This window comes from Dipodomys ordii, unplaced genomic scaffold (genome assembly GCF_000151885.1).
Source record: "Dipodomys ordii isolate 6190 unplaced genomic scaffold, Dord_2.0 Scaffold113, whole genome shotgun sequence".
In the NCBI taxonomy this organism is placed as follows: domain Eukaryota; kingdom Metazoa; phylum Chordata; class Mammalia; order Rodentia; family Heteromyidae; genus Dipodomys; species Dipodomys ordii.
This window is the reverse complement of record NW_012267329.1, coordinates 2,471,516-2,481,863: the sequence shown is the minus strand read 5'-3', so window position 1 is coordinate 2,481,863 and position 10,348 is coordinate 2,471,516. Positions and strand designations below refer to the sequence as shown.

The 10,348-nt window shown below is 39.6% G+C and overlaps 1 protein-coding gene across 1 annotated transcript in view; it reads left to right on the top strand.

Annotated features, from left to right (window-relative positions):
• Nucleotides 1–10,348, top strand: part of Ctr9 (CTR9, Paf1/RNA polymerase II complex component) — a 32,824-nt gene that overhangs the window by 11,408 nt on the left and 11,068 nt on the right. The window contains exons 7-16 of the mRNA XM_013028778.1: nt 740–847; nt 2,394–2,501; nt 2,586–2,822; nt 3,022–3,111; nt 3,219–3,347; nt 3,458–3,641; nt 5,894–5,982; nt 8,202–8,387; nt 8,469–8,556; nt 8,738–8,886. Coding sequence (XP_012884232.1) covers nt 740–847; nt 2,394–2,501; nt 2,586–2,822; nt 3,022–3,111; nt 3,219–3,347; nt 3,458–3,641; nt 5,894–5,982; nt 8,202–8,387; nt 8,469–8,556; nt 8,738–8,886 — 1,368 coding nt within the window. The remainder of the gene's footprint in view (nt 1–739; nt 848–2,393; nt 2,502–2,585; nt 2,823–3,021; nt 3,112–3,218; nt 3,348–3,457; nt 3,642–5,893; nt 5,983–8,201; nt 8,388–8,468; nt 8,557–8,737; nt 8,887–10,348) is intronic.

Here is a 10,348-nt window from a genome sequence, read left to right as displayed (position 1 = left end):
GGGCTGGGAAGGTGGCTCAGTGGTAGAGCGCTTGCCTTGCATGCATGAGGCCCTGGGTTCGATTCCTCAGCACCACATAAGCAAAAAGAAAAAAAAACAGAAGTGGCACTGTGGCTCAAGTGGTAGAGCACTAGCCTTGTGCTGAAGAGCCGAGGGACAGTGCCCATGCCCAGAGTTCGGGCCCCACTACTGGACCCAAAAAAAAAAAAACCAGAAGTGACGCTGTGGTTCAAGTGGTAGCGCTAGCCTTGAACTGAAGAGCTCAGCGATAGCATCCAGGTCCAGAATTCAAGCCCCATGACCAAAAAGAAAAAAATCAAGAGGATTCTAGTTCCCATTACAATGAGAAATTATACAAGTTTCCATCTTTCTTAACATAGCATACTAAGTGTCAATACAATTCAATAAAATGAGTGTTTTAGAATGTTTTCTACAATTTGCCCTAGGAGTCCATATAAATTACTTTTAAGACTATTACATAAAATATATTTATTTCATGCATCCATTATCAAAGTTCAAGAATTCTTTATAATGGGTGCTCTTCTATAATTAAGTTTTTACAGAGTACTAAATTTTAACAATTTGGTAATTCATTTGAAATTTGTCATATTTGGTCAAGATGAACTAATGCAAAAGTTTGATGTCTGAACCCATGGTTGTACAGTTGAGACTAGGAAGAAAATTTTGGAAAAGTGTTAATGAAGTCATATTTTCACTCTATTACAATGTTTTCTTTTAGGCGGATTCTATAAAAAATGGTGTCCAGCTTCTTTCCAGAGCCTATACTATTGATCCTAGCAATCCTATGGTATTGAACCACTTAGCAAATCACTTTTTCTTCAAAAAGGTATAGTCTTTTGTTTTAAGTCCTCTCTTTTTTCCTGAATGATATCAGTACTTTTGTTCCTTAACTTGGAGAGAAATGTCAGGTGTTTTTTTTTTCAAAATTAGAGCTTGTTTTAGTTATTTGCAGTACATACATTTATGTTCTGTTCACCTACTTAATATTTATTGACCTTATGTATTGTGCGCGGCACTGTAAATAGTTTCTGCACTCTGAGTCATTTCATAGAGAGCACAGGCAGCTAAGCAAACATAAACATGAGCCTAAAAATCTCCTTTCACTTACAGTAGAGAATGAAGGAGTGTTTATGATGCGTTGTGGTTTTACACAGAGGAAGCATGGTTGGTTGGAGGTAGTCAAGTGACTGTCTCCAAGCTTAAAGAAGAGCACAGATCAGTGAGACAGTCTGAGCAGTTTGGTGCAATAAGAACATAGCATGTAGTAGGCTTATCATAGGTAGTACATTAGACCCAAAGGTAGAAACTATAATCCAACTTGCGTGTACTTACGTAGGCAGTGAGGAGCCATGGTATTTTTGCATGTTGATCATAATAGATTTTTTTATTATCTTTTTTGTGTAGTCCTGGGGCTTGAACTCAGATCCTGGGCACTATTCCTGAGATTTTTTTGCTCAAGGCTATTACTTTACCACCTGAGCCACAGCATTACTTCCAGTTTTCTGGTAATTAATTGGAGATAAGAGTCTCACAGACTTTCCTGCCTGGGCTGGCTTTGAGCCATGATCCTCAGATCTCTGCCTCCTGAGTAGCTAGAATTATAAGTGTGATGCGCTGGTGGCTCAAACCTATAATCCTAGCTACTCAGGAGGCTTGAGATATGAAGATCGAAGTTCTAAGCCAGCCCGGGCAGGAAAGGCCACAAGACTCTTTTCCAATTAACCACGAGAAAACCAGAAGTAGCTCTGTGGTTCAAGTGGTAGAATGCTTGCCTCAGGCTGAAGAGCTCAAGGACAGAGCCCAGGCCCAGAGTTCAAGCCCCAAGATTTCACTGACAAAATTTTTATCCAATAAATACAAAAGTTTAATCTACCATTCTGAAACAGGAACCGAAATGTACTAAGAACTTTATACTAGTTAAATAATGAGTTGAAACAATTTTAACCTAGTTAGGCAAAAGTTGACAGACATCAATCATTAATAAGAGCTATTATGTTATTGTTATGATTACTAATAAGTACTTAATGCTTATGCACTTTAATCATAGTTAAAAGTACATTCAACGCAGTTAATCTTCTCAGTAATTTATGAAATAAATAATCTTGTCCTCATTTGTGGATGAGTAAACTGAGGCGGTGCTAATGACCTACACAGCTACTAACCACCATGCTTTTCTCTGACAGTTACAATGAATTGTTGATAGGCTTCAACAATTGTTGATAGGTTATAAATAATACAACACTAAAAGGAAACCATTTAGGGAGAAGATGGAAATATACCCTATAGATAAATGAAGTGTTAGTGGTTAAGATAAAGCAGCTATCTGTGCTACTTTCCTGGCATCAATCGATTTCCTGATCTTTATTATTCAGGATTATAGTAAAGTCCAGCACCTGGCTCTCCATGCATTCCATAATACAGAAGTGGAGGCTATGCAAGCAGAAAGTTGTTATCAATTGGCTAGATCATTCCATGTTCAGGTAAGCCAAAGTTCTCTAAATAGCTAGTCTTTATTTGTAGCTTCAGGTCTTAATACTGTTGTCTTGTTTTGTTTCATCTTTTAGGAAGATTATGACCAAGCTTTTCAATACTACTATCAAGCCACACAGTTTGCCTCATCCTCTTTTGTGCTCCCATTTTTTGGTTTGGGACAGATGTATATTTATCGAGGTGACAAAGAAAATGCATCTCAGTGTTTTGAGAAAGTTTTGAAAGCTTATCCTAACAATTATGAAACTATGAAAATTCTTGGCTCTCTCTATGCTGCCTCAGAAGATCAAGAAAAACGTGATATTGCCAAGGTACATTTTTCAGATCTTACCTGTTTCCTATGAGTTACTTGGAGACTTCCAGTCCTGATTCCTTGTTACTCTGGTGGAAGCAGTTCTAGAAGCTGAGTTTGTTCCACTTTAGAGAACAAATAGTTGGCTTATTAAGCAGGTTACAATGGCCACCATTTTTACCTTGAGATTATTAGTTTAATGTTGTAATTTATCCCAGGGCCATTTGAAGAAGGTCACAGAACAGTATCCTGATGATGTTGAAGCTTGGATTGAATTGGCACAAATCTTAGAACAAACTGATATACAGGTTTGTACTCATGATTTCTTTTGTCATTTGTCGTTTTATATGAGCCTGGTGGTAACATTTCTCCGTGATTTACATGCATACCTTTTCTGTCTACCGTAAATACACAGGGGGCCCTGTCAGCCTATGGAACAGCAACACGAATCCTTCAGGAGAAAGTGCAGGCTGATGTCCCCCCTGAGATTCTGAATAATGTTGGTGCCCTTCATTTTAGACTTGGAAACCTAGGGGAGGCAAAGGTAGGAAAATAGAAAGCTTTCTTTATTTCATCCTTGATTAAGTGCATGCATACATTTTTCGGTGATCAACTAAGTCTTTCAACAAGGTAATTTTCTTTTCTTCCTCATAGAAATATTTTTTGGCCTCCCTGGATCGTGCAAAGGCCGAGGCTGAGCATGATGAACACTATTACAATGCCATTTCTGTCACCACCTCATATAACTTAGCCAGGCTGTATGAAGCCATGTGTGAATTCCATGAAGCTGAGAAACTATATAAAAATATCCTAAGAGAACATCCGAATTACGTTGACTGTAAGAATTTTAAACCTTTCATATTAGAAAAGTCCTAAATTGCAAAAATAGCAGCACAAGCTTAGGAGGGGAAAATCTTTCTTAGCTGGGCACCTGTGGCTCACACCTATAATCCTAGCTACTCAAGAGGCTGAGATCAGAGGATTGTGGTTCAAAGCTAGCCCAAGCAGAAAAATCCATGAGACTTTTAGTTCTAATTAGCAAAAAGTCAGAAGTGGAGTTGTGGGTCAAGTGATAGAGTACCACCCTTGAGGAAAAATGCTCAGGGACAGTGTCCAGTCCTGAGTTAAAGTACTAGCACCAAAACAAAACAAATTTAATAAAAATAAAATAACTTAAAACATGATACTTTGATTCTAGTCCATATTAAAAGCTGTTAACAGCCAGGCACCAGTGGCTTATGCCTGTAGTCATAGCTACTCAGGAGGCTGACATCTGAGGATCATGGTTAAAACCAGCCCAGGCAGAAAAGTCCCCACAAGACTATTTTCTCCAATTAACCCACTCAAAAACCAGAAGTAGAGCTGTGGCTCAAGGTGATAGAGTGCTAGCCTTGAGTAAAAGAGCACATAGGCCCTGAATTTAAGCCCTACAAATGACTTTTAAAAAAGCTATTTATTTCACTTTTTTTTTTTTTTTGTCGGTCGTGGGGCTTGAACTCTGGGCCTGCGCTGTCTAAAAAAGCTATTAACGGGCTGGGAAGGTGCTCAGTGGTAGAGTGCTTACCTTGCATGCATGAGGCCCTGGGCTCGATTCCTCAGCACCACATAAGCAGAAAGCCAGAAGTGGCACTGTGGCTCCAGTGGTATAGCACTAGCCTTGAGCTAAAGAGCTGAGGGACAGTGCCCAGGCCCAGAGTTCAGGCCCCATGACTGGCAAAAAAAAAAAAAAAAGCTATTAACTTGGCATCTGTAATGTACATTATGGATTCTAAAGTCATTCAGAGTAAATAAGCTTTATTTATTTTCAATTATAAATAAGATTTTGGTTAATTACTAGACTGAATTTAAATTGATTTGATAGGTAGCAGTGATCCATGATTTGCTTCTTTCTTTTTTTATTTTGCCATTGTTGATTTTTTCTTTTTTCTTTTTTTGTTGGTCTGTGGGGCCTGAACTCTGGGCCTGGGTGTTGTCCCTCAGTTCATCAGCTCAATGCTAGCACTGTACCACTTGAGCCCACAACACCACTTCTGGCTTTTTCTGCTTATGTGGTGCTGAGGAATTGAACCAGGGCCTTTTTCATGCAAGGCAAGCCCTATACCACTGAGCCATTTTCCCAACCCCAATATTATTGATTTCTTGAGGACACATTTTCTATAGAAAACAATTTACACTGAAGGGTTAAGTAGACGAGCCACTGTTAGAACTAGGGTTTCCTAACTACTGGTCCCTAGTAGTCTGGTCTTTCACTATTTTGTCATATGAATGTAATGCTTTAAGAAAAGTAACTGATTGGTGTATGTTGTATGGAAATTGGAAACAGACCAGCTTAAGCTTTGTGTATGTATGTGCTAATCCAGGGGCTTGAACTCAGGACTGAGCTTTTTTGCTCGACTAGACATTAGTGCTCTATCACTTGAGCCACAGCTCCACTTCTAGTTGTTTTTGGTGGATAATTGGAGATAAGAGTCTCATGGATTTTCCTGTCTGGGCTAGCTTCAAACTTCAGTCTTCAGATGGCAGCATCTGGGCTGGGAAGGTAGCTCAGTGGTAGAGCTCTTGCCTTGCATGCTTGAGGCCCTGGGTTCGATTCCTCAGCACCACATAAGCAAAAAAGAAAAGAAAAAAGCCGTAAGTGGCACTGTGACTCAAGTGGTAGAGCCCTAGCCTTGAGCTGAAGAGCTGAGGGACAGCGCCCAGGCCCAGAGTTCAGGCCCCACGACCGGACCCAAAACAACAACAACAAACAGATAGCAGCCTCCTGAGTAGGTAAGATTACAGATATGAGCCAATGGCATCTGCCTCCAACTTTTTAAATAACATTGCTTGAGTTAAGGACTTCCCAGCTCGGTTTTAGCATTGAGAATGGAGTGAAAGAGATGAATCTTAGATTTCAAACATCAGACTTGATCCTGTGGTGATAAAATTACTCTTAACTTGTTTGATTGATGTAGCTACTTCTTTGTGAGGTTTTTCTATTCCATGTTGATGTATTAACAAAAGAACAGTGGTTCTAAAACATAAACTTAAAATTATAATCCTTCCATCTAATATTTATTTTAATGTTTATTTTTAAATGTATATTTTCAGGCTATTTGCGCCTAGGAGCCATGGCTAGAGATAAAGGAAACTTTTATGAGGCTTCAGATTGGTTTAAGGAAGCTCTTCAGATTAATCAGGTTGGTAATGTTAAGACTTAAGTTTGAGAAATAATTTTTTTCACCTTTTACCCTCCAAAATCAGTTTTTCCTTTTTTTTTTCTTTGGGGGTCTGGTCGTGGGGCTTGCACTCTGGGTCTGAGCACTGTCCCTCAGCTCTTCAGCTCAAGGCTAGCACACTCTACCACTTGAGCCACAGTGCCACGTCCGGCTTTTTTCTTTTTCTGCTTATGTGGTGCTGAGGAATCAAACCCAGGGCCTCAGGCATTCACGGCAAGCACTCTACCACTGAGCCACCTTCCCAGCCCTACAATTTTTCTTTTTTATGACCACCATGTTTCTGGTAGTAACTTTGTTTCCTTTTTTGTTTGTTTGTTTGTTTGTTTTTGTTTTTTCATCTACTTGTTAAAGATACTAAAGGATTATACAGAAAGCCTTTATTTACTTATTTTTTTTGTCAGTCGTGAGCCTTGAACTCCGGGGCCTGGATGTTGTTCCTGAGTTCTTTTGCTCCAGTCTAGTGCTCTACCACTTTGAGCCACAGTGCCACTTCTGATTTTTGAGTGGTTACTTGGAGATAAGTCTCACAGGGACTTTTCTTACCTGGCTGTTTTCCAGCCAAGATCCTCAAAGCTCAGCCTCCTGAGTAGATAGGATTACAGGTGTGAGGCACCAGTACCTGGCCAATAAGCCTTTGTTTTCATCGATTTATTATATGAGGTTTTGACCAAGTCTGGTCAGAACAAATTTTTTTTCTAAAAAAGAAATTTCAAAAACAAATATGTTAAGTTCCTGCACACAGATCATACAGCTCAGTTGATGAAGAGAAGCTCTTGGTTAGCATCCGTTGGGTTTAAATCACATGATTTGCTCTTTCCCTGCCCTTAATTTTGTGAGAATCTGCCTCCAGAAAAGCAAATGATGCCCAAACGGCTAATTAAAACTTAAGGTAATCCTTCCAAGCAGGAAGGCTATGTAATGTATAAAGTGGAAATTTTAGATTTGTAGAAAGGCAGCATGTCTTTAGTGGAAGTTGGATGGTGTTATGGGAAAGTTGAATCAAGCATCTGTATTATTTGAGAAAAGAGTACAAAATGGAACTAGAAGTGTGGTTCCAATGTTATAATGCCCGTCTTGAAAGTATGGAACTCTGTGTTCAAGTACCCCAATTCTTCCCCCCCAAAAAATGAAATAAGATCTTTTTTTTTGCTGAGCAGTATTAATGTAAATAACAGTAACTTGTTACAGCTGTACATAATAGTGTAGGTAAATTTGAGCAATTTTAGCATACTGAAGTCTATGCATCCTGAGCGTTCATGAATTTTCCTCAGCGGAACTATATATCTGAGGATACCATAGACAGGTTGTCTACTGTAGTCAATTTATTGGTCATGTAATCATAGGACTTTTCTATTTCCTTCCCTCTTATTTTTTCTTCATTTCCCTCATCCTATCCTTTTACCCCATCTGTACTCAACACTATCCCTTGATTCATGTCTTTTATCTTCTGGAGTTTGTTTCACTTGGAATTTAGTTTGTACTGCATGAGAAAAGTTTATGGAGTCATAGTATCTTAGCATTTCGAATGGAACCAGAGAGATTATCTAAACTTCCTGTCTGTGGTCCACAATAAGAATTGATTTTACAATAGAGTTCAATACACATCTACCATCATGTAAGTGTGCATACAAACAACTGAAAGTTTTGCAAATCATCATTTGCTCTTGCTGATGGGCAGTATACTGGTATTGTTACGTTATTCCATTCATTTTGTTGTGTGGTACTAGGGTTTGTAGTCAAGCCTTTTCCTAACCAATGGTAGACAACTCTACCATTTCAGCCATGCCACCTACCCTTTTTGTTTGGGTCATTTTAAAGATAAGGTCTCAATTTATGCCCAGGTCAGCCTTGATTGGGATCCTCCTATTTATGTTTCCTGTGTCAATAGGATGACAGGTGTATACCACCATACCCAGCTATTGGTTGACATGGACTCTTGAACTTTGTCCAGGCTGACCTCAAATCTCAATTTCTCAAGTTCTGACTCCACTAAGATTACAGACTTGAGGCCAGTGTACTCAGCTACTTTATTCCTTCTGTTGAATGTTATATGTAAACTCTATACACCTCAGATGGGCCTGAAATCCCAAAAAACTACTATTATATTTGTAAACTCTTCAGTTATAGCTGTTATGTAAAGGTAATTAATCTCTCTCAATATCTTTATGCATATGTTTTAGGATCATCCAGATGCTTGGTCTTTGATTGGTAATCTTCATTTGGCTAAACAAGAATGGGGACCAGGTCAGAAGAAATTTGAGAGGATATTAAAACAGCCATCCACACAGAGTGACACTTATTCCATGCTAGCCCTTGGCAATGTGTGGCTCCAAACTTTGCATCAGCCTACCCGAGACAGAGAAAAGGTAGTCTCCTTTTGTCTTTTGAAATAAAACTGATACTCTGCATCCTGGTTTGAATTCTTTAATAACACTTGTTTCTTATAGGAAAAGCGTCATCAAGACCGTGCTCTGGCCATCTATAAACAAGTTCTCAGAAATGATGCAAAGAATCTGTATGCTGCTAATGGCATAGGTGATTATAAGACTGGGGTATCTACAGTGACTTGTGAAATGAATGCTTTTGGAGGAATGTTTGTTGATCAGTCTTTCCTGCCCAATGTAATCAATGTAGTTGTTTTCAAATTGGACTTTGCGTTGGTTTTCTGGCTGCAATTAGGAAGTTCTTAAATGTAAGCCTTTTTATATAACTTCAGGAGCTGTTTTGGCCCACAAAGGATATTTCCGTGAAGCACGTGATGTATTTGCCCAAGTAAGAGAAGCAACAGCAGATATCAGTGATGTCTGGTTGAACTTAGCACACATCTATGTGGAGCAAAAGCAGTATATCAGCGCTGTGCAAATGGTAAAGTCTTGCCTCTAAAGATATTTGTATACCATGTTCATTGATGAACAGATATTTTCTTAACCATGGTGGCCCTGTCTAGACTTGTATGCCATCTCCGTTGATACTTTTTGTCCATAGAGGTTTATAATTGCTTAAGTAGGCCAGGCTTTGGTGTCCAGGCAGATGTGAGTAACTGCATCCCTGAGGCAAGAGCATCCTCTTGACCCAGGTTTACTGTCTATAAAGTGGAGCTCATTGCAACTTAACCTCATAGAATTTGGGGAGGATACAGCGTAAAAAGTACTTGGCCATAGCATACCTAAAATATGCCAGTATGCCTAGTAAGTACTGCAGAAATATTTATTCAGTTGGTTTAGGAAACAACTGAATTTCAGAAAAGCTAAATGTCCTGGGGTTTGAACTCAGGGCCTGGGCAATGTCCCTGAGCTTTTTTGCTCAAGGCTGATGCTCTACTACTTGAGCCATAGCTCACTTCTTCTTATTTTTATTTTTTGTAATTGGAGATACAAAGCCTCATGACTTTTCTGGCCAAGTTGGCTTTAAATCACTATCTTCATATCTCAGCCCCCTAAGTAACTAGGATTGTATCTAGCAGTCTTTTAAAATAATGTTTAGGGCTGGGAAGTTGGCTCAGTGGTAGAGCGCTTGCCTTGCAATGCATGAGGCCCTGGGTTCGATTCCTCAGCACCACATAAGCAAAAAGAAAGCCGGAAGTGGCGTTGTGGCTCAAGTGGTAGAGCACTAGCCTTGAGCTGAAGAGCTGAGGGACAGTGCCCAGGCCCAGAGTTCAGGCCCCATGGCCGGACCCAAAAATAAATAAATAAATAAAATAAAATAGTGTTTAATTTTTGCCCAAGCTAATCTCAAATGTCTAGGCTCAAGTGACCCTCACATAACCTTCCAAATAGCTGGGACTACCACTTTTACAACTACACCTAATTTGTTTTTAAAAAGAAAAACTATGGAGATAATATTTTGTGCCTGCAGAATTTTGTTATGCTTATCATATTTGTTGAGTGCTTGAACTTAAAGTCAGCATCAGCATTTATAACATTAAAAAATAAAAAGGAGCCGGGCACAGGTGGCTCACCCCTATAATCTAGCTACTCAGGAGGCTGAGATCTGAGGATTGTGGTTCAAAGCCAGCCCGGGCAGGAAAGCCCATGAGACTCTCCAATAAACCACTCAGAAAACTGGAAGTGGCGCTGTGGCTAGCCTTGAGCTGAAGAGCTGAGGGACAGTGCCCAGGCCCAGAGTTCAAGCCCCATGACTGACAAAATAATAAATAAAATAAAAAGGTTCTTGGGTTCTTCAGGCTGTATTATGGTCAGAAAGAATAGGCTTCTTGCCGGGCGCTGGTGGCTCATGCCTATAATCCTAGCTACTCAGGTGGCTGAGATCTGAGGATTGCGGTTCAATGCCAGTCTGGGCAGGAAAGGCTGTGAAACTTTTTTTTTGG